This window comes from Gobio gobio (assembly GCF_949357685.1).
Source record: "Gobio gobio genome assembly, chromosome: 1".
Classification (NCBI taxonomy): Eukaryota; Metazoa; Chordata; class Actinopteri; order Cypriniformes; family Gobionidae; genus Gobio; species Gobio gobio.
Genome location: NC_137097.1, coordinates 58,256,761 through 58,281,830, shown reverse-complemented (window position 1 = coordinate 58,281,830; position 25,070 = coordinate 58,256,761). Strand labels below are relative to the sequence as shown.

The following is a 25,070-nucleotide window of genomic DNA, read 5'->3' as shown; positions in this document are numbered from 1 at the left end:
ACATAAAGACGTAGACAGGCATCCATTCTTAAGAGAAGATCTCTAGTGAAATGATTATATTTTGGATTTTCTAATCTCCCCATTAAAAACGATTTAAAATGTAGAAAAATTAACACGAATTACAGAATGTCGCAGTATTTGGTTCGTCTTTCTGACAGCAGCACTCAAGCTGCATGAACTCCACAAGTCAGACCTCAGTCATGTTCTCCAGTATGATTTGAGATGATCCAAAGAGCATCTTGAGCTTCAATGGAAGAACATCTGGCTGTCTCTACAAAGTGTCACATGATCTCTTTCATTTACTTAATTAATATCAATATTTTATTATATTAATATAATATTATTATCAATTAAATATTCCATACTCATTTTACATCATAACATTCATCATTATAAAAAAAAAATCTTTGCTCATTTTCAGGTTTAAATTCAATTATTTTGAATCCCAGATTTTCTACATGGTCTATTATATGGTCTGTTTTTGTTAACTATGAATTTACAATGTACTTTTATATTTGTCTATGGTTGTGAACAGGGTTGTGCTTGTGTGTTTCATGCAGGGCTCAATCGGAGTTGTCTGGAGCCCATGGACACCATCTTCGTAAAAAATGTGAGGGAGAAAGGCCCTGCCCACCAGGCTGGCTTGTGTACAGGTAAAAGAAAGAAGAAACCGTGTGTGTACAGCTGGAATGACGTGTACATAGAAACGACATGACATCATGACAACTAGAGGGAGAGTTAATGTGTCTGTTCAGACTGATACAAACATTTTCATCCCTTATTGCGAATTCAAATTTTTTTTTTTTATGGAGAGGGGTTGTAATTTCCATCTAACCAAAAATTGGACATTTGGAAATGTTATGCAGTGTTTTGTGTTGAATGGATATGGATGTAGCTTGATGGTTTGTGTGTTGTCCTGCTCTTTCGATTGCCCAAGACAATAGAGACCAAAAAGATTAAACTAAACTATAAAGAAAACTGGCCAACCAATAAAATTCAAATTTTTGTGAACATTCCCGGAGCTGCTGCTGTTACATAAAACTACAACTTGGTGGCACTCATGGACATACTTAAGGGATAGTAAATAGCAGAGGAAGAATCCAGATCCGGCTTTCTTGTCTCATTATTCTTGTATTTGATGTTGTTTGATAAACATCATAGCGAATACAAAAATCTGTACGAAAATCAAAAAAAAAAAAAATCACAGTGACAAGTAAGTGTCGGAAACAGGAATTTGCTGTTTTTTTGTGTACCTGGGTAACCAGGGTATTTTTGTTTTTTATGAGCACCATCTACTGCAGGGCCGTGCAGAGAGTTCTTCAGGGGCAGGGGCTAAAATGTAAAAAAGGGGCAATATGTATATATATATATATATATATATATATATATATATATATACATACATACATACATACATACATACATACATACATACATACATACATACATACATACATACATACATACATACATACATACATACATACATACATACATACATACATACATACATACATACATACATACATACATACATACATACATACATACATACATACATACATACATACATACATACATATATAAAGATGTCTCTTATGCTGTGATTTGTTTGTTGTCAGGTATCATCCATTTATTCAGTGATGCAATTTATAAAATGAGACAAACCGCAGGAAATCTTTCCACAAACGTTAGTTCATCTGTCCATGTAATTTTCAACTGATTTATGAATAAGAACAGAAAATTACCGCTCCACTTCACATGCCCAGTGGAATTTGAAACTTGTTCTGCCAGATCACGATTGGTTGGTGTATATACATGACAAACGGGCATTGATGAATTGTGTAATATTTTAAAATATATAATATATGTAGATTTGTAATTTAAATCAACACATTAGCTTTGATTATGGATGAAAAAAAATTATTGGTTTACTTTTTTCCCGTAAGGCCACGCACTCTCTGAAAGAACCATATTCGGCTCTAGAGCCGTTTCCAAACAGTGGAAAATCAGCTGTCAATCAAAACGCACGCAACCCTAGCAAAGCATTATGGCAACGCCTCAACAGAAATTGTCAGACTTTTGAGCCATTCGTTACTATTGTATACATTGTCATGTTATTATAATCACATTTATTTAGTTTTATTGACTATGTTATTATTATTGATATTTGTCTGAGAGGGGCACTTTTGATTCATTTTGAAAAAGGGCAGGGGCTCAAGCACCCAAAGCCCCCCGCTCTGCACGTGCCTGATCTACTGTTAGAGAATGATTTCATTCAGCTCATCTGCCGTTTTTTTTTTATACATTGGTCTGAACAGAAAAATCACATATGATAATCGGACCAAATTCATATTGGAGTGAGCAGGCCTTGAGAGAGTTTTTCAGGTGGTGCAAACCTCACATAACCCTGAAATTCAATGGAAAGTAACTGTAACTGTAGTTGTTGTTGTTGACATGGTTTCAGTCCTAAAGACGTTTTAATCCACAGCTTACACATGTATGAATGTGTGTGTGTGTGTGTGTGTGTGTGTGTGTACACATGCCTTTGCGTGCATAATGATTTTAGCTTTGATTATACCCACCCCAGTGCACTTGTGTGCGTACATATGTGATCTCTTGTTATGACTTGCCCACTTCACTCAATGATGGTCTGTTTCTTCTTTAGGGCCCGTAACAAATTCACAGGAATGTGTCTTATGTCACTATACTAAGACATTTTTGAAGCGTTGATATGGCATGACACAGTCTGTCATGCTTCCTGTGACTAATCATGTCAGCTGACTGCCATGGACAGTCCACTGTAATAGAGAGAGGCTATGAGAGAGTAAATCTGAGCTTGAGAGATGTTTTTCCTTATCTGCTTTACCATATTTGTTGTTTTATGGGATCATTTTGGTGTACATTCGATTGAATGGATACAATTGGTTACATGGAGCTAAGGGTAATTAACTGCATAATCAGATAATACACATGGGGGCGTATAGAACTGTGTACATGAGTGATCCAATTCTGTGGAAAATGAATTTACTGAGGAGGCAATGAATGCAACAGATCATGCTCTACCTCTGATTATTGTATTTTGATAAGATTGGTTATGGGAGGCTCAGCCTCCATTGATTCCTCCGACGGACCGCCGCTGGTTGAGTTGATCCCATAACCTAACCCTGACATGAACCCAAAACACACCAGCCATCTAAGGAAAACAGAGTGAACACATGGAATGAGTCTACTTAATCTTTATTATTCAAACAGACTGCACACTCTCTCTATGTAAAGAATGTTGTAAAGTTTGATTTTGAAAAATAAACTTAAAAAACATTAAACCCAATTATAAAACTACTTATAAATGAATGCTTAAGACAAGAAAAAAAGTTTTTCTTTAGTGTGGATGACACTAACAGCAAAATATACAGTGTTGTTCAAAAGTTTGTGGTTGAGAAGATTTTTAAAATGTTTTTCTTTTATGCTCAACTGGGCTGCATTTATTTGATCAAAAATACAGTAAAACAGTAATATTGTGAAATATGAGTCAATTTAAAATAACTGATTTCAGTTTTAATAGATTTTAAAGTTGTATTTATGTTTGACAAAGCTGAATTTTCAGCATCATTACTTCAGTCTTCTGTGTCACATGATCCTTCAGAAATCATAATGTTTGCTGCTTAATATTTTTGTGGAAACTATTTTGTGATACAAATTGTCAGGATTCTTTGATAAATAGAAAGTTCAAAAGAACAGCATTTATGTGAAATTCAAATATTTAGCTGAATTAATTTCTTAAAAATAAAAAAACTTGTTGACCTTAAACATTTGAACATTCCGCTAATTTGTAAGTAGTATTGATTGTTTTAGTTTTAAGTGACTTACAATATTAATGTTTCTGTTTTTTTGTGTGTGTGAATTTGCAGGAGACAGGCTGGTTAAAGTGAATGGAGAGAGTGTGCTGGGTAAGACGTACTCACAGGTCATTGCACTGATTCAGAACAGGTGAGCTCCTCAAGTCAAACAGCATCAAATAATCCATAAAAAAAAAAAAAGTGAATTCCACTTTGTTGCATGAACTAATGAAAATGAGGTCTTCTACAGTTATCCAGAACTAGCCTGGGAAGTAAATGCATATCATGATGTCAATAAATTGTTGAGTTAAAAGTTGATCAAACAGAACATAACTAAATATTTAAACACAAGTCTTGTTCATGTGGAATTTGTGACATATTGTATGTTTTATGTAACAGAATGACCTCAGCATTACTTAGAAAGGTTATTAATGAGAATTGGACCGTACTGACCCCGATGTAAAGGGTGGCTTTGAACTCAACCCAAATCTATTAATGGAGATGGATTAATGGAAACACTTAATGATTTTTACTGTAAACCCTTCATATTGTATATATTCTTATTGAATCTCATGCTCTCTGGGTCTCTCTCACTTCTGTTTGCAGTGAGAGTGTACTGGAGCTCTCCATCATGCCAAAGGACGAAGACGTGCTGCAGCTGGTACGTGTACGTTTGAGCATTTTTGTCTTTCTCATACACCCACTCATACCCATACGTTTAGCTAACTGTCTTAAGAAGGGCATACCATACACTCGATTATTTTATATGAATTATATTATATTATATTAATTTATATCATATTACATTATATTAATTTAGTGCTGTCAATTGGTTAAAAAAAACAAAAACGTTTTTAATATTTTTATATTGTAATAATTTTTACAGTTACTCTCTAAATTAATGTAGAAACGCCTTAAAGACAGTATATTTTAAATATTTCTTGTAATGGCATCTTTTTATGAATGAAGGCCAGTATCACTGATCGTAATACTGGTACTGATGTCTCTATGAAATTGATTTATTTTTTACATTAACCCTTAAATGCATGACTGTTTCACCAAACATTCTTACATATACGGGTCTTTAGCAACCCGGATCTATATCTAACATGGATAGATCTATACCTGTCGCGCTAATATATAAAACTCCTGATATTAGAGCAACAATTACAGAAGAATAAAATAAAACATATTTCGTTACCTTTTGGAGTTTAGAAGGGTTCAGTTTGAGCAGATGTTTTATACCATCCCCACTGTCCTCGTCAGAGCTCATTTCCCAGTACATTCTGCATCTGGATCATATTCGCAATCTCACGCATATTCTCAAAACTCATTTTTGAGTTTTTCACCAGTCCATCATCAAGTGACAGTGACACTAATATTTGATTGTGTTCAGTACTCGCTCTGCAGTAAATCGCTGAGCCATTTCAAGTTTTGCAGATTATATATATTATTGTCTGAGGTCACTATGAGTGAAACGTCACTTCATTATTGTGTATCAGACATTGCCGCCTTGTGGAATAAAGGTGAATTGCAGTTATTTCGTCATTATAGATTAATTTATTATTGTGCAGGAAAAAGAAATACATACAATCTTACACACCGCGGGTCGTTAGCGACCCTATACAATTTTGACAAGAAACTAGTGGAAAAACAGGCATTCAATTATAACTTTATTAAATTTTTCTTGTTATATTGTTTAAAATGGATTGATTGAGGAATACTAAGAAGGTTGATGTCTAACTTTAAAAAAATGAATGAGGAGGAGGGTAGTGAATGATGTCTCGGGTCGCTAAAGACCCCAGGTATGCATTTAAGGGTTAATGATAGACATTCAACATTACTGTATAATTGAAAGCTATATCAATGTCAACATTTATTAGGTTTAAAAAAAAAAAAAAAAAACTGAATCTAAGTGCACAATCTTCACATAAACCCTTTAAAATAAATGTCATATTTAACTGTGGCCTATGTAATCAATATACAGAAATTGAATAAAGTTATCAAACACTAACTGCATAAATTATAAATTAAAAATAGATTAATCCTTATTACAGCTACAATTTTCTCTGTTATCTTTGTTCTTTGATTAACATTAATGACTCACATCACAACAACTGGTTTATTAGGCTGCTGTCACTTGAAGTTCTGCCGATGCCGCACATGACTGGGATCTCATTTTCTCACAACTCTTTATGTTCATTTAAGATTTTATTTACCTAATTTCAGACTGCTCTTTTGAGAATACTCAACAAAGCGGGCATTTTGGCATAATAAAGAGAATGTGATTCTGGATCGGTCTTTCTGTGCACCGTGTGTGTGTCAGGACATTCATAGACAGTTGAATGGTTTAAAAGCATTTGCATGAATAAGAGTGTGATCATATAAAGTAACGCCAGTCAAAGGATGACAGAAAAAAATATTTTTCATGCGTTAAACTGAAAAAATGAATCGCATGCGTTAACATGCTAATTTTGACAGCACTAATTATGTTATACCATATTATTACACTATACTTCTCTATATACTATTGTATTTTTACTGGCAAACAAGGCAAAAATAATGATTAAGAAAATGTTTTGTGATTTTCAGAGTATAGAATTTAGGTAACTTCTTGGTCTAGTTTTAGTTCCAAAGTATAGCTAGTAAACCCACAACCTCACAGGCAAGGTGTTCACATTTCCCACAATAGGCGCAGAAACTTAGGTTTAACAACTCAAATATCTTTTAGCAGTCATTATAGAGCAATGTGTGAGTCAGTATGTTGCTTCAGCAGTATCTTTGAAGCATTTCCATGCAAGAACTCAAACATCTGTCATGTCGTAAGCATGCAGACGGTCATATGATTAACACGCACAAACACAAATACTCACAAACATGTATGCATTCTTACGCACAACGGTCAAACATTCCCACTCGCATATTTTCTTCAGTGCACCAATTACCCAGTTGCCCACATGATTGGACATGCAACTCACCAAAGGCAAACCTTTACACATGTGTGTGACATACAGACACATGTTTTATGCACACTTCAATAAGTCTCTGTACTAGGGCACTCATACTAGGCAAATTACCCATATAGCCTCCCAAGAGACCCCACTCCTCCTTACTCCTCTATTCTTCCCTCCATGTCTTTCTCTCCTTCTCTCTGTCCTTCTACACACACGCATCAGCTGCATTCCAGAGATGACATCATCAGATATGTGGCCCCTCCCACACTCCCACAGGGTGGAGAGACGATGAGAGGGAGAGAGAGAGAGAAAGGAGGGAGTTCATGAGCATTGGGTTGGGTAGGGCTCACCATAGACAGAAAGAGAAAAAGAGATATCGAGAATAACAGAGAGAGACGTGACAACGAGACATGAACTTGAGAAAGCACATATCAGGACATAAGAGGTAAATTTAAGCTGAACAATATAAAGAAAAAGAGAGGCGTTTGACACAATTTAGCTTTAGGGAATGTTTCTCTCGATCAGAGAGTTTCAATTCTCTGTGTTGGTTGTATTTGCATGTATTAGCAGACTGCATGTGCTATGCTGTGCTAGTCGATTTGCTTGTCTGCAGTCAGACAGCATTTCGTCAGCCAGCCATGTCTCTGTTTTGTTAATACATTCTTAATGTAGCATATGTTGAGTTTGTGTCATGGTGTTTTGAGGTTAGTGTTGATGGAAGGCTGGTGCTTCTGGTCAGCTTGACATCCTCTCCACAGTCACACAGTAGTCACAAAAATGTGTTGGGGTTTTGGAGTTAATGTCTAATTTTACTTATTTATTTATTTTACTGGACAAACAAGAAAATGATTATTTGCAGTGTGGTGAATCTCATTTTTTCCTGATGATTTTTAGATAGTTCATGTTACAGTTGCCAAATCTGTTTATTAAAATCATTATATTATTAGCAATCATCATTGTCACCCAAATGTTTTTAGATGAACCAGGTTTGGTTTTTAAGGTGTGTTTGTGTTGGTGCTTAAAAAGTGATATATGCTAGTATTAAACTGAAACTCTATTATGACACATTCGCATGATCAGTGATTGTGTCTCATTGTCAGTATGCAATAGAAATGTCATCTCTATTACCCCCTTTTTTCTGCAAACATTTCACCTATACTCCTTGAGGACTTTCTCACTCTCATTAACCTCAGTCACACCTTTATGTTCTTCTAGAATGACACCTTTTGAAACAGTTGTATTTCTCTCTTTCAGGCATATTCCCATGATGCCTACCTAAGAGGGAACAATCCATATACAGGAAAGGCCCAAAATCTTCCTCCACCACCCCCTGTCCTCTACCCTCCACGTACAAAATCCCAGCCTCCTGGGGGGTACTCCCCCTGCCCTGCCCCAGCTTCCTCACACATGGGGCAAAACCAGCTGGACAACTGGAGCCGCTGGCCCGGCTCTTCCTCTGGTCCTTCTCCGCCCCTTGACAACCGGACAGTCGCTTCCAGCAATACTGTCTGGGCAGCTGAGGGCAGGAGCTATGAACCAGGGGGTGTTAGTCACAGTAGCCCCGCACACCGAACTGAGGAGATCCAATATGGAATGACTGACAGGGGACAACAAGCAATCGGACAAATGAGAGGACGCTCACACTCATCTTCTTCCTCTTCAGGAGGAATTATGAGCCCTTTACATAATGCTCATCTTGCCAATCACAATGTGGGTACTGCCATGGGGCACACTGGAGGCCGCAAGGGAAGCCCACCTTGGGCCAGCCCTTCTCAGTCAACATCAACACCCCCATCCAGCCGTAGCGAAAACACCCAACAAGCCCTTTCCAACTGGTACTACAGCCAAGTACCAGGCCGCGAGCGAGAACGGGAGCGATCTAATTCTCGCTCCATGCTCCCACGCCATAGGAGTTTCTCACAGGACCGCCTGGGTGAGTTTGGGAAGGCCAGGCGTTCGCAGCAAGCAGGCTTTCCCCACAGTGCATCACAAGACACGTTGCTACTACTTCAGCAAAGCTCTGCAGCGTACGCCGATCCCTACTGGAACCAAGGAGACTGGCGTGGTGAGCATGCATACGGACAGCACCCATCTGTGGTGGGCTATGGGCGCAAGTCCTCCGAAAACCTTCTAGCAAGCCGGTACGGACACTCGGGACGTTCACTGGAAACTCTTGACAGAGCTGTGGGGATAATCTCACCACGACTTGAAAGATCCACTTGGGTCCAGCAGCCCCCAAACAGAATTGAAGGATATCCGAGGCGTGGTGGACATTGTGGGCAACACGCAGAGTCTCACCAAATCCAGCCCCACCAAACACAACACCACACACCCCAACACCATCAACACACACCTCAGTATCAAAACATCACACATGCAGCACACCAATACCCATCTCAGACTCCACAACCTCAGCAGGCAGCTCCGCAGGCAAGACGCTTGCCTTCTTGCCAGAGTCTAGATGAGGAGCCGATTGGCTACCGTAGCTACAGCCCCTCTTTCAACCGCAAGACTGGCCGTATCCTGCAGCAAGCCCAGTCATTTAGAGACCCCTCTTATACAGGTCCACACCTCTGGACTCCTACACTCAAAACCAGTCCCCCAGAGGGGCTTCCACCCTCGGCCTCTCCTTCCCCAGCCCCACCAACAACCTTCTCTACAACTTCCATTCCCACAGCCCCTGAAGGACAAGACAGAACTTACCGACCCACTAATCATGACAGAGGGGCAGGGGAAGCAACAGTTGAAGCCCAAACACAGGAAGTAGTTCTGAGGCAGAAACCACCCACCGGCCGCAGGGGTGCGAACGCCCTTCGACATCCACATTATGGCATAGCACTTGACTCCAGTGACCCACTGCTCTTTACCTCTGACGCTACGGAGCCCACTGCCAAAGCAGAAAGTGCTATTTCTCATCGTCGCACCAATGGTAACCTACCACCACTATCCATAGAGGATGACTCCCTCGCTTCGATTCCTTTTATAGGTAAGCCCCTACTGCTCCTTGGCTTCTTTGCTGTCATGTTCTCCTTTTCATCTCGTATATTCTTGTAAACTCGTTCTGTCCAGTTCGGTTTATCTTTTCCCAACATTTGCTCACTCTATCCTGCACATGGTTGTTATTTTAACAAGGAAACTGATTAAGTATCCAGACACCATTAAAATAGACTGATGGGAATGTTATAGAATGACTATAGTTGTCTTAATAACTCACAACCCCACTGGTCTTACCCTTCATTTCCTATGTCTGGTGAACCAATGTCTATGCATTAGGTAACGCTGGAATCTCCCATGGTCAGCCCAACAATATTAGTTGTCTGTGGCTGAATCAGAATTACTGGATTTAAATTGGTCCTATTTCTCTTTCTTCCTCTTCTTCTTTTTCCACTTTTCCAGTGCCTCACCCAATTCCATCCCTTTTTAACAGTTGCATTCCAAATTGACTTGCATTCTCTGGGAAATTAATCCTTAACATTGGCGGGAACACTATGAAGCTTAAGGATTTGATAGTGTAAAAAATGATTATTTTTCATGTGATTTGTTGACATATTTACATAGTGAAGAAAAGTTGATTGACTGAGGCAGATTTGTGTGAATGACTGTGTTTTATAAACTAGCCTTATTTCGGGGACAAAATAGCTGAAAAATATCCGCAGATGTTAGCTAAATCTCAATTAGGGAACTGGTTAATAAAAGTAAATGTCTCACATTTTCTTTTAAAGGTAAGGGTTAGGGTTGGGTTAGTGTTAATTTATGGTAATTATGATTAGTTTTAAGTTTGTGTGTTTGATCTGGCCTGTTGCTCAAAGTGATCTTGTCTCTGCTTGCCTTTATTACTAAACCAGAATGCAAGAGGAAATATGAAACAAAATGGCTGGTTTAATGCAAAACATTCAAAACAAACTGTGATAGACACGTAGACACCAAAACTCGTACTGTTAAATGTGCTACATGGTTGGTTATATATGGTTGGCTATGAATCTGTGCTTCCTCTAATTATATGTTTATAGCACAGCTGGATTCAAGTGGAGTGCTATTGATTTTGCAGTTTCCTTAAAAGCTTTCAGTTGGTCATTTTGTTTCCTTTAACGTTGCATTAGAAGTTGTAATGGCAGCATTAGAACAAAACCAATTAATTTTAGGGCTATTTCTTAGTGATTTTTTCAGATTGGTCTGACATTTCACCGCTGGACATCTTTTTATGATCTGTTGTCTGTTGATTGCATAAGCTGTTGTTAGTGCAGTGCTTTCATTCCTGAGGAAGGTTAAGCCTAAAACCACTATGCTTTGCATAACAGTGCCCCACCTTTAGCATTTAGCACAGAAGAGTAGAGAAGCATGTTCCTGCTACTACACACCTGTACAGCACAACACGCCTCTTGCACAGAGTTAGAGCCTTCGGTTTACATTTGTTTTTAGGATCTTCCTTACATCTATGTGTTTGTGTATGTTTAGGATTATTGCTAGAATGTAACTACATATTTAGAATGGGAGCAAGGGGGCGTGTCCCAGGCCCTGTTTTAGAGATTGATGAACGCAGAGAGGCATAAAAAACAGGGAGAACCAAACTGAAACTAACAGAAATGCTCACAAGCTGGGACATGTTATACCATACTGATAAAAACACAACAGACAGGCTGTCTTGCTCTACCTGCTATGTCAGTGGAGTTGTTTGTACTAGATCTTTTCTGTAGGGGGGGTTCTAAAACTACGTTACTGTGTTGGAGTAATTGTATATTTGGAAACATGATATTCATTGCATATGGACATATCTATATGAATCTACAACATGCAACAAACTAAAAGCCTATTCACGCCATGTCTGCATTTTTAAAATTGAGAAGATTTTTGTCATTTTTATTTTGAATTCATGATTTTATATGTTCCGTTTTCATTTTAAAGTAATTTTGTAATTGTATTTAGTTTTTTTTGTAAATATGTCTATATAGTTTTTATATATTTTTTTTTCAGTTAGAGTTTTAGTTATTTAAAGCTGCACTATGTAACTTTTCCGTCCACTAGAGGTCGCCTGTTCAAAACAAAGGCGTAGTTTGATGACGCCACGTTTGAGCGCAGAATCTTAGCACGTGTTCTTCACCTCACAGCCAGTGGAAAAGAATCGGGATAGGACTCGGGCAGAAATCATGTTCATGGATGCAATTATTAACGTTACTCTAGTATGTAGCAGAGCAGGACCGAGTGTTGTGAAGCTGAGCAAGGCCGCAGGAGCGATTGAAGAGCGGGACTATTATTATGGCATAGTCGCCGGCGGGACTTTTATTATGCCACATTCGCCGGCGCCACTTCCGCTTTTCCGGTCATGAGTTTGAGGTAACGCAGCTCTGTTTATCATATTAGATACATCTGAGTGTGTTGAAAATTAAGTTATGACGTGCGTTCGCTTTGCGGCTGCAATGACACTTCTTCACACTGCAGTGACAGTAAAGCGTTTCTGCAAAATAAAACCGGAAAACGAGGGAAACGCAAATATGACGCAATTGACAGGCGACTCCCTCACACGTCCCGGTTCCTTGGTTAAAATAGCAATTTTCTCACGATTTACAAATAGTTGGAAACATTTGGGATATTGTAAGTACTCAACTGAACAAAATATACAACACTGGCCTAGTGGTTTTTGGATATTTTACTGAAAAAATGTTACATAGTGCACCTTTAAGTTATTTAGTTATTATCAAGTTAAATGAAATAAATTAAAAATTTAGCTGAAATAAAATGTTTTGTTTATTACTTTTTTTAGATTTTACTTTATTTCAGTTAACTTTTTTCAAACAACAAATGTTTTTTTATGATTTTAGGAAACTATTATATCCCTGATTACTGCATAGCTTATTTAATATTGCATAAACATAACAACTACATTTACTATTTTAATATTATTTTACATCAAATGTAATATTTTCTTTAAAGAAAATATATAATTATATTATATAAAAATATAATTATTCATTCCAGCCCACATATGAATAATAATACATTTTTTGTATCACTTCATGAGCTCATTTTACAAAAATTCATGCTGTTCATGGAAATCTCCTGTTCATTCCTATTGGAGGTTTTGTAAAGCTTGTAACCGAGGGAGGCAAAGCTCATGGAAGGGTTGATTCATTCAGGTATACAATATTTAAGGAAATTAGGAATGAGGAAAATTGTAATTGTTTTGGAGTGAATGTAGTTGTTTCACATAGTTATTACCTTTGTTGTTTTGTTGCATAAGACTTTTTTAGTCGTGTAATGAACTGAGAACGGCAAAAGGAAAAGGAGCAGGGGTTTTAGGGTTAGGGGTGAAGGACACACACATACACACTCTCTCACAATCAGATATTACTGGACACAATCGACACACTCAGCTCTTTCTGCCCTCAATGTGGTCATTGTGTCTCCAATAAAAAGGGGAGGAGTCTTCACTCCACAAACCATTCACACACTAACATACTACACGCTAAGTCTCCCTTAAAACGCAATCTTTTTTGGGGGGGGGGAGAAATCCCTCATCACACTTTCGCTCATATTACAGTGTTGTCAGGCCTGGTTTCATTTTGATTTGTGCTACTATAAAAGGAAACCTCACCATGTTAGTTATATTTGTGTTCTTCACTCTTTGGTTTTGTGGATATGTCTGTAGAAAAACTGCATATTGTGGCCAGTGAGAGTCCGTTCATAGAGGTACTTCTGATGAGTTGGGTTATTTACAGCATTACATCTGAACCTCAAAATACGCCTGTTGCATGTGACTGATGTTGAGATGGATTCTGTATGCGCAAGTGTTACATGTCCATGAAGTAGACTCTATAGTGTGTGTGTGTGTGTGTGTGTGTGTGTGTGTGTGTGTGTGTGTGTGTGTGTGTGTGTGTGTGTGTGAGCTCATACTCAGGCTTCAGTAATGAGGGCCTTTGTTAAACCCACAGAGCAGCTATTTCTGCCAGTGGCTGGAAAACAAGCACAGTCCAGATTCCACATCCTAGATTGGGAATGTTTCCACCCCTGCTCCCTTTCTAGTGTGAGAGAGAAACAGTAGAAAACTTCAGAGAATTAAAAGAAGGATTCACTTGATTTAAGAGGACATTTCATTGCAGGCCGGTTGATCTATATGTGTTGTAATCAATGTTAAAGTGATGAATGTGATTGACGAATATGAAGGAGAAGGAGTGGATTCACATTAAGTCAGAAGAGATGGAGAACATGAGATCAAGATATTCACACTACTATGAAAGCTTTCTATTTCATGTGATTAATCACAGCAAAAAGGACAACACTGATTGGCTGATGGCACACACAAACACCTTTACTCTTCCCTACTTGGGAATGATTGTCAATGGAGAACGATGCTCAGATGGTGTAGTTATAGCATCTACCTGCAGAGCCCTGTTGTTTAAAAGGATCAGGATGATCCTGTTTTTTGGATCAAAGCTATCAAAATATCCCAATTTTGATCTACACGTCACATACTGACGTTTTTTTTTCCCCCAGATCAAAACCAAGACTGGATTACATGATTCGTTGCAGAATAATTTTTCTTTTAAACAACCCATTTTGAAGGTTTGATCTAGTCTGGTAGCCAAAATATGATCAAATTACTTTTGAATAACTGATCCCAGGTGCCAACAGGACTATGCTATCCAGCCAAACCTTGACCTCTTGCATTAGAAACCCTCTTGTTGAATGGTGCTTGTGCGCTGCTGCCATCTGATGGTGTGGATTGGTGTTGTTTCAGGTGGTTTGCTGGTTGACAGAATCTCCTTAGCCGCTGACATAACAACATTTTGCCAAATTGTGTTTTTGAAGTGATCATGTTACCCCTGCAGGGCAAGAAAGACCTTACACATAACTGCAAGCACATGCTTTTAAAGCAGAGGGGTTTTCAAAGAATTCATTTAAGGTGTCACTCATCTCACACATTGTTATGTGTGATTTGGGGGGGGAAATACTTTGACATTAAGATATTTTATCTCTTAATGTGTTAGCTTCAAACGGTTAATGTTTATCTCCAAATAGGTTGTTATAAAAGCATACCTGCAACAACCAACCACTTCCCATTAGTCTCAAACAACACTGAGCACTAATCATTTTAGCAGGAACTGAAACAATGTGTTAATACAAAGAGGACTTTTACATTTCATTTCCATATTAAGCACATTTCATGGAGGGCTGCGAGTCAGGTACAAAATGCTGTTTTATTATTCATTCTTTCTCTTCATTTAGTTCTTATCACCATTCACTTTGTCATGTTTCACATACTTTAACTTTGTTCATTTAGCACATGACCACTGGGTACAGATACAGCACTTGTATCTATAATGCTTCTCTCATTATTATTTGTATATTGTCGCGTATGAATGTGTAAATCAAACGCTCATTAAGTTGCAATAAATTGAGTGTTTGACAATTCGGTTTATGCACTATATGTAAAGAGAGGAAGAGTCTCTAGTGTTTTGGTGTATTATGATATCCGAATATATTGTGTGTTGTACTGTGCAACACCATTTGCTTTCCCTCTAACCTTGCCTTCCTTTTTGGTTTCCCTTGTTTCAATCTTTCTCCTTTCACCAATATAACTTTCTTTTATTCTTGTCTCCCGTCTTTCCTTCCTACCTTGCCCTTTTCCTCTCCTTTCCTCCGTTCCACTCCTCCCACAGATGAGCCGACCAGTCCAAGTGCAGATCTGCGGGCACGTCATGTCCCCGCCTCCTCCGTCGTGTCCAGTGGCGGAATAAACTCCGCCCCTGCTGTGGCCACAAGCCCCGCCTCCCCAACCTTCACCTTTCCCCTCAACCGCCTTTTCTCCCACGACAGCAGTGAGTGATGCCGAGAAAGAGAAACACTGTTACTACTAAATGATCAAATCACTTCCTGGAACAAAAATTGTGTAAACATTCAGAAGCTGCATGTGATCGTCGTAGAGCTCCCCCTACTGCATGCGTAAATCACGCCGCACAAATAAGTCAAATGTATGTGTGCATGCCGTACTGCATACCGCAAAAGTCCACATGATCGTTCGGTAATGCCCGTGCATTGTCTTCACCGCACTTTACTGAGACTGTGATGAAGATCACCTCCTTCCCACCTCCTAATCTCTGATAACTTTCTGTGTCCTACCCAACTCCACACTAACTGTCCTTCACCAGCTCTCTCTCTTCTCCTGTATAACAGTGTCTTGTCATTTTCACTGTTTGTAATGGATGGATGTCTCTGTCCTTCTCTCTCTCTCTCTCTCCATGAGCAGGCGATGCCAAGTCTAATCGTCGTTCTTCTTACCTGCTGGCCATCACCACTGAACGCTCCAAGTCATGTGATGAGGGGCTTAACGCATATAGAGAAGAGGGGCGGGTCTTCTCGTGAGTTTTGGGACTTTACTACAAGTATTATATAAATATATTCAAGGCATCAGGTGTTTTAAGGCTGTTCCGTGCCTGCTCACAATTCTGTGTAAATATGTAATGCTGCATAAAATCAGGACTAAATTATGTCTACCCTGACCCACCTTAGCTCCTAGTATAAAAGTATACTATTAAAATGGCTGTGTAAGTGCATTTATGCCACCTCGGAGCAGCATTAAACAGTCTGTGTAAAGACACCTACTGTAACTGCCACTTTTACAGTGTAAATTTGTCAGTTAAATACTATTCACACCTCAGTAAGGAGTCATTGTGACATCGGTTGTGAGTTTATTTTACTTTTAAACATACTCTCATTGTTCTCTTTCAACAGGAGGCTTCCTAAACGAGTCAAGAGCTTCTTTACTGAAGGGGTGAGTTAACTACAGTAGAAACTAGGTCATACACTCTAAAACTTTGACATGAACCATGAACCAAAGTTTCTTTTGTAATGTTGTTCATTGCAAGTCAACATCAGTCAAAATAATGTGATATTTCTGATTATAGATCAGCTAGTTCTGGTCAATACCAGTGTTATTTCAGTATTATTTAAATACAATTATAGTTTTTATAATCATTTTGAATGAGATTTTATTTTAATGTTTTAAAGGCACAATGTGTTTAAAGAACACCGTTATATATTTTGTTGAATTTTGTACTTTATTCCATTATTTCAAATGTTTCCGCGTTACCCCCCGACCCTGGACCACAAAACTAGAAATAGCCAACAATACATTGTACTGGTCAAAATTATCGTTTTTTCTTTTATGCCAAAAATCATTAGGATATTAAGTAAAGATCATGTTCCATGAAGATAATTTGTACATTTTCGAACCTAAATATATAAAAAATGCATTGTATTATTAGTAGTAATATTCATTGCGAAGGACTTCATTTGGACAACTTTAAAGGCGATTTTCTTAATATTTAGATTTTTTTGCACACTCATATTATAGATTTTCAAATAGCTGTATCTCGGCCAAATATTGTTCTATCCTAACAAACCATAGATCAATGGAAAGTTTATTTATTCAGCTTTCAGATGAAAAAAAGTGACCCTTATGACTGGTTTTGTGGTCCTGGGTCACATATTATGTGTTTTATTAGTCAAGTAAGTAACTGTTTGGGTACATTCATCGACAGAAAAGTAAACATTGTTTTATAGCTCAACACAGTTAGTCTTCTAGTTTAAATCTCGTTTCCTTGATTTACCGCGAGTACCATGTTTTACCATGCCTAATATATGTCTCGAAGTAGCCGCCGAGTGCATGCACAGAGTATCATTATAACATAACTTTCAACACACTCAAATGTATCTAATATGATAAAACAGTGCTGCGTTACCCCACAAAGGCATGACCGGAAGAAGCGGAAGCGGTTGTCTGCGGCATAATAAAGGCTCTGCTAAATCAAGGCGTCATGAAGCTACGCCTTTGTTTTGAATAAGCGACCTCTAGCGGCGAAAAATTGCATATTGTCGCTTTAAATTTTAGTTTAAGTAATATATTTCAGCCTTATTTCAATTAACAAAAAATAGCTTTTTAATAGTATACATTTTTAATAACTTTAGTTTTAGTAAACAAAAACAACACTGGTCACTACAGCATTCCAGACATGTTATAATCCACAATATTGCAACAGTTTTGACCTCTCTGTGATATCTATTTTTATGATATCTATGTCAACATATGCATTTACTAAAGTGATGCCTAGATAGTTATTTATCTATATTCCATATTATTAGTTAACATTTTCCTTTTACTTAAGTGACATCAGCAAAACAAGTCTGTTTAGAGGAAAAGCTATTTTTTTTAATTAATATTACAAAGATAAAGTATTTCTTTGTAATAACATGCATGCACAGATAAGTCAATCACAATAAGACGATTTAAAAGGCCCATTTTGTTTCAAATTGACTTAAATCAAATTTAATTGTAATTAAAATGTATACAGCTTTAAATGTTCTCTTCCTGTATTCTGGTTCTCTCTATGCTGTAGTTCCATGTCAGTGTTACATTTGTGTGTATCTCTGTCCTGTGTCATGGTTTAGTCTCTGGACAGTCTGGGTGCTGCTGAAGAGGCTCGCTCTAAACGACACTCTACCTCGGAGCTGGGCAGCATCAGCTACAGTGACGTGAGGAGGGAAGGCTGGCTCCACTTCAAACAAATCCACACGGAGAAGGGCAAGGTAAGAGAAAGAGACAGCGAGATTAGGGTTAGTTTACAATCCAAGAGAGCAGTTATTAGTGGTTTAGATAAAGATGTAGGCTGGCAACCAAAAGGTTTTAGGTTCAAATTCGACATGCTGTAAGTTGCTTTGATTAAAAGTATCTGCTAAATGTCGAATTAGTCACCTGTGTGATCTGATGGATGAGATTTGTCTTTTCTCTCTCTCTTGCAGAAGGTGGGTAGTGCCATCTGGCCTTGGAGGCGGGTGTTCTCCGTGCTTCGGTCCCATTCCCTGTTCCTCTACAAAGACAAGCGAGAGGCAGTTCTCAAAGGGGCGGCACTGGGAGGCGGAGCTGACGATGAGCAGCCAATCAGCATCCGGGGCTGCCTTGTGGACATAGCGTACAGCGAAACGAAGCGAAAGCACGCACTGAGGTTGACCACGCAGGACTTCTGTGAATACCTGCTACAGGCGGAGGACAGAGAGGACATGCTGGATTGGATCAGAGTCATCCAAGATTACAGCAAGACTGACAATGAGGTGAGAGTGCGATGATGATAATGGTTTGTCCAGATGAAGACACTGGTTTTTGGTTTTGTCATTGCCTGTATAGGAACCAATGCATGTTGACATGGTGTCTGTGTTTGAGATCTGCTTCCTCTCTTACCGCCGCCAGATGTGCAAAAAAATGTGAATATGGTCATAAATCATGAATGAATTTAAATCATGAAGTTTTTCCAATAATGTTATGATTTATTTTAATGATTTTTTTTTTATTTGTTGGTTGATTTCCCCGAAGAGTGAACACACTGTGGCTTTGTGGTTTGCACAGTCCAACATCAACACTAGCTCAACCAATGGTGTGAGATTGGGATGAGACAATTATTTATTTTTCAATAAAATCTGAATGCTCCTTTTTCATGTTTGTCTGTAGGAATTGGGTTTCTCAGGACAGGCTCTCATAAGTAAGAAACTTAATGACTACAGGAAGCAAAGGTGAGAATGGAGGGCATTGTCACATTTTTAACACGTTTTTATATTTTACTATTCCAAATTTTTAAATGATCCCTCTTTCCTCCTGTAGTCCAACGGGTAATAAACCGGACTCCTCACCCAGAGTGCCTCGAATGACATTTCTGCTCAGTAAGCAAGAAAACAGCGCACCTCCACGGTCCCCAAAACACGAGGCCAAAGATGAGAGCAGCCCCCCTAAATCTCCTTGGGGCATAAATATAATGAAGAAGGCCAAGAAGGCTGGTCCTAAAGCCTTTGGGGTCCGTCTAGAGGACTGCCAGCCTGCTACCAACAACAAGGTGTGTGTTTTTTGCAGTGTGCTGAATGTATTTCTTATGCTTACTGATTACTTTACGTTAGTATGTTTCAATGTGTTTGTGTTTTTGTCTGTGAAGTTCATTCCCCAGATTGTGGAGATCTGCTGCGGGCTGGTGGAGGAAATGGGTCTGGAGTATACAGGGATCTACAGAGTGCCAGGAAACAATGCCGTAGTGTCCTGTCTACAGGAGCAGCTCAACAAAGGAGTAGAAATAAACATCGCTGAGGAGGTGAAATGTTTAAACACACATGATCTCGGTCAGAGACACCATAATTGTTAAATTGCCACTGGCTCTTTTAAACTGATGTTTTACTGGTTATATTCACTTCCCATGTTTAAGCGTGTGCTTCCTCATATACTGAGAAGTTCAACAACAACTACTTTCACTTTTTCCTCCTGTACAGAGATGGCAGGACCTGAATGTGGTCAGCAGCCTGCTGAAGTCCTTCTTCCGTAAACTCCCAGAACCCCTCTTCACTGATGGTGAGACTATGTGCCTAAATTGATAAAAATTACCGGAAACCTTTTGAAATGTCTTTTAAAAGGTATATAAAACATAATGTAGTGACATTTTCTTTCCCCTTCTATTTTTCTTTCTCTCTATATCATTGAAGACAAATACAATGACTTTATTGAGGCCAATCGGATGGAGAATGCCAGCGATAGGCTAAGGACAATGAAGAAACTGGTATGAACGTGTTTTCAGCATATTCATTTAAAAACCACATTCTGTGTAATTTATTACAAAGCTGAATTTTCAGCATCATTACTCCAGACTTAAGTCTCACACGATCCTTCAGAAATCAATCTAACATGATGATTTGCTCCAGAAACATTAAGAGACAGATATTTTAATAACTGCTTTCTATTTTAATTATATTTATATGTAATTCATTCCTGTGATGGCAAAGCTGAGCTTTCAATGTTTAAAACAGTTGTGCTGTGCGTTTGTTTTCTTTTGAGGAATAGAAAGTCCAAAAGACCAGCATTTATTTGAAGTAGGAATGTTTTGTAACAATATAAATGTCTTTACAGTCGCTTTAATCAAATGAATCTGTCCTTTCTGAATAAAAAGAAAATTAAAGTCTTATCTCAAACTTTTGAATGGTAGTGTATGTGCATCTATCTATTTGATTTCGTTTTTCTTTCGCCCTTTTCAATTTCTCTCTCGCTTTTTTCCTGCAGATCCGTGATCTACCAGATTATTACTTCCACACGCTAAAATTTCTAATCGGACACCTAAAGACTGTGGCAGACCACTCTGACAAGAACAAGGTGAGCAGTACTTGATTTTCTGTTATTCAGATATTTCAGTATTTCAAATGCGTTTTTTTTTTTACCATAAGTTACAATGCATAATTGAACACCACAGTTATTATTTTTCATGCATTCAGATTTAAGTTGGGTTCGAATTTGAGTCAGGTTCAGATCTGCCTTAAAATGTGTAGTTTTTTCTCTTATTTTCTCATCTCATGAAGCTTCAGAATTTCACTTTTCAAAATGCAGGAGGGTTGATCATTGAAACTGCATACAGTAGCATGCTTGTTATTGTAGTTGAGTCTAACGGTGCACTTCTGCAGATGGAGCCGCGTAATTTGGCGCTGGTGTTTGGGCCCACTCTTGTCCGGACCTCAGAGGACAACATGACAGACATGGTCACCCACATGCCTGACCGCTACAAAATTGTGGAGACGCTCATTCAGCACGTGAGGCACACCGCTGACAGAACACACCACTGAGTTAACAGCTATTTTAATTATGATTTCAAACAATGATTTTCTTGCTCTCTACACAGTATGTCTGGTTTTTCGTTGATGAACACGAAAAGGATGAAAAGGTTTGTTTTCTTTATATCTAATGAATCATTGAGTCATCTACAGTATATGACTAAATAACTAAGCATTTAAATATATATATTTTTTTTGTTTTGACTAAATATTTGAACGTCACCCCTCAGACACCAGTGGACACAGAGGATGTTCAGCCTGCCCCAAACATAGATCACCTCCTCTCTAACATTGGCCGGACAGGCCTGCTGGGGGAGGCGTCAGGTGAGAGAGCTTAACCACTTACAACCAGGTTGATAACAGCCAATTACATTAAACTGTAGTCTCCTGACTAACTTCCATTGGCTAGCAGTCATATTCCACCTCAGATGACTAACACTAGATACATACTTTCATCTGCATGTGGATGGACAGGTCTGTCTTTTGGACATGTGACAGTAGTAGACAGCAGGTCAAACATGTTTCTGTTTTCCTGTCTGATGAATGCTCTACACTTCTGAGTTTTGTTTTTTAAAGGAACTTTTTCATTATATTCACTTTCTGCTGTCTTTCTCTGTACACTTCTGCATTCCTTTCTTAGCTGAGCCTGTGGAACAGCCACTGCGGTAGGATGGGTTTCCCCTGCCATGCTCTCTCTCTCTCTCTCTTTGTGTGTGTGTGTTCAGGAGTGTGAATTTAATGCCTATATGCACAAATGGGAGCATTAGTGTTTGTATCAAGTGATGAAGCTGCTTACGGGCCCCGTTTATACCTGGTATTAACATCTGTGTTACTTTGAAGTGCTAAATTTAGCTGTAAACAGGATACATTTTTTTTTACAAATGCTAATTTATCCTCATTCAAACCAACCACATTCAAACAGAATAGCTTGGCAGGGGTGTATCTAATATTCTGTCATTTTTAAGCATGATAACATTGGCCTAGGATTAAAATAGCAACTCAGTTTGCTATTTTAGTTTTTAAATGTGCAGATACTGCTTAGTATAAACTATACTATATAGATTATTTATACTTCCATTCAAAAGTTTGGGGTCGGTAAGCGTTTTTGATTGATTGTTTTTGAAAGAAGTCTCTTATACACGCTAAGACTGCATTTATTTGATCAAAAATAAAGTAAAACAGTAATATTGTGAAATATTATTACAACAGAACCTTTTTCTTTTTTAATATATTTTAAAATGTAATTTATTCCTATGAAGCAAAGCTGAATTTTTAGCATCCTTACTCCAGTTTTCAGTGTCACATGATCCTTCAGAAATTATGCCAATTTGCTGATCCTGCTTAAGAAACATTTATTACTATCATCAATGCTAAAAACATGCTACTTCATTTTTATTCTTTTTTTTTTTGTAGAAAAATTATACATTTTTTCAAGATTTACTGATGAATAGAAGTTTAAAAGAAACACAATTTAAAATATTTTGTAACAATGCAAAAGTCTTTACTGTCACTTTAATCAGTTGCTTAACTTAAAGGTGTCATGAACTGGCTTTATTTATTTTTTATACTGTTGTCTGAGGTCAACTTATGACGTTTGCGTGGTTTTTACATTCAGAAACATCATAATGAATAAGTAATAGGCTATTTTCTGCCATGGTTTTGAGGCTCCCTGAAGAAACGGTCGATTTCTATGGGTGTGCCGCACTGGAGACTTGGAAGTAAATGCCCACGGCTATGATTGGATAAGATTTGCATATTTAATGAGCTTCAGCTCCTCTCAGTACATGTGGGAATTGTTTTGAAAGCGTCTAGGGAATCGCTCACAGGGCTTGCAAAATATCTTTATCAAACAAAAACAAAGATTCATCTCTCATCCACCTGCGATTGATTGGAATGTTGTCGCCCGATCCGTGAATATAACCGCGAACCATACACACACACACACGTGCGTGCGCGCAATAAAGGAATATTATTTCACTATTTAAGATAGCCCGTCGGCAGGCTGAAAAACACATAGCCCCGGGTACGCTGGGCTTTTAAAAAAGTAAAGTCCAAGCCCTGGCCCATTACGTTACAAGTCCGAGTCTGATCATGAATGAACCAATAACACCTCAAATAGAGGATTCTCCAGCCTGTGACCGCGTGCTAAGGTATGTAATCAATAGATATCAAACGATCTGTAACAATGCAATACTAACACATTTAAAAAAACACGTTTTACTCACATAAGTGTGTTGCACCGTTCCTGTCGGATCCAATATAGAAGGCACAGCATTGTGTTTTAATCTCAATATGTCTGCAAATCCAGTCTCGACCTGTATCTTGTTTACAATCGATTCCGCGGTGAAATGAAGCGAACAAACGCAATATCTTATGCACGTGAGCTTGAACCGTCATGTTTATTGCTCGGTAGCGCGACCCGTTTAGCTCCACGAGTCGGTGGGCGGGCTTGAGGCGGTGCTTTTGCATTCTATGACGTTAATGCTCAACATATTCTGAGATCTCTCGTTTTCTGGGCCTGGTGTCAGTAAGAGCTTTTCTTTGACTAACAAGGACTTTTTCAGCTCCGAGACTTACAGGATATTATTATATCACAATTAACTTTTATATGTCAAAGGCTCAAGGGAAAGTTGATTTCTCAATTCATCACCCCTTTAATATGTCATTGCTAAAACTCAACAACAACATTTCTTTAAAAAAAAAAGACTTTTGAATGGTAGTGGTATCATACAATTAATTATCAATGTGCTTCACAGTTGTGACTTTTGAATGCAAAGTCACACCCATGCCAGGTAAACGGGGCCTGTGTGTTGTGGCAAATTGTGTTCAGTTTGTCCTTCTCCCCCTCTGACAATTACAGTTTCTATCCTTGCCCCTCCCATAGCTTCTTTCATGGGTGATGTCATCAGTATGTGCCGTGATGTCATCAGTGTGCGCTTTATCTTTACCGCTGCATTTATGGGCTTCTTCACTTCTTCTTCTATGACCCTGTTCACATTGGAACATTAACTGACAATCAATGGCTGTTTGTTTATTACACAGATGTTGTTTATAGTGTATCTTGTGTGAACACTGTCTCACAATCACTGTTTATGGGGGTTATGCTTAATGTTCGACACAGAGGACGCTATAGGTCTTGCTTATTTATGTATTTAAGGGATGGTTCACCCAAAAATGTTCCAAGCCTGTTTGAATTTCTTTCTTCTGCTGAACACAAAAGAAGATATTTTGAAGAATGTCGGGAAGCAAACAGTTGATGGACCCCTATGGAAGTCAATGGGGCCCATCGACTGTTTGCTTTTGTATTCAAAAGAAGAAAGAAATTCATACAGGTTTGAAATAACTTGAGGGTGAGTAAATGATGATAGAATTTTCATTTTTGGGTGAACTATTAATTGAACTAATACTGACAACCACAAAAAGTTTGATCCTCCTCTGTGCCTCTCATTAAAACAGCATATATTTAACAGGGTGTCAAAATGTTTGTTATTTTCACTAACTTCCTCTTACAATCTCTCTCCCTATATCTCTTCTCTGTTTTTAACTGGCCAGACTCAACCAACAGTGATTCTGCAAAATCTAAGGTCAGTACTGACCCAAGGCTATTTCATATGTTTGTTCTGTTTTAAATGTTGAAGAGTATAATGTAGGTATT

General features: G+C 38.3%; 1 protein-coding gene across 2 annotated transcripts in view; it reads left to right on the top strand.

Annotated features, from left to right (window-relative positions):
- arhgap23a (Rho GTPase activating protein 23a) overlaps positions 1–25,070 on the top strand; it is a 73,783-nt gene that overhangs the window by 44,507 nt on the left and 4,206 nt on the right. The window contains exons 4-22 of one of the 2 annotated variants that reach the window (XM_079828998.1): positions 561–653; positions 3,912–3,990; positions 4,446–4,500; positions 8,048–9,779; positions 15,448–15,606; positions 16,035–16,146; positions 16,520–16,559; positions 18,236–18,373; positions 18,587–18,895; positions 19,290–19,351; positions 19,440–19,668; positions 19,765–19,917; positions 20,093–20,171; positions 20,303–20,376; positions 20,874–20,963; positions 21,269–21,394; positions 21,484–21,525; positions 21,646–21,739; positions 24,968–24,999. In XM_079828998.1, the coding sequence (XP_079685124.1) occupies positions 561–653; positions 3,912–3,990; positions 4,446–4,500; positions 8,048–9,779; positions 15,448–15,606; positions 16,035–16,146; positions 16,520–16,559; positions 18,236–18,373; positions 18,587–18,895; positions 19,290–19,351; positions 19,440–19,668; positions 19,765–19,917; positions 20,093–20,171; positions 20,303–20,376; positions 20,874–20,963; positions 21,269–21,394; positions 21,484–21,525; positions 21,646–21,739; positions 24,968–24,999 (3,698 nt within the window). The remainder of the gene's footprint in view (positions 1–560; positions 654–3,911; positions 3,991–4,445; positions 4,501–8,047; positions 9,780–15,447; positions 15,607–16,034; positions 16,147–16,519; positions 16,560–18,235; positions 18,374–18,586; positions 18,896–19,289; positions 19,352–19,439; positions 19,669–19,764; positions 19,918–20,092; positions 20,172–20,302; positions 20,377–20,873; positions 20,964–21,268; positions 21,395–21,483; positions 21,526–21,645; positions 21,740–24,967; positions 25,000–25,070) is intronic. The other variant, XM_079828999.1, reaches the window with a different exon arrangement.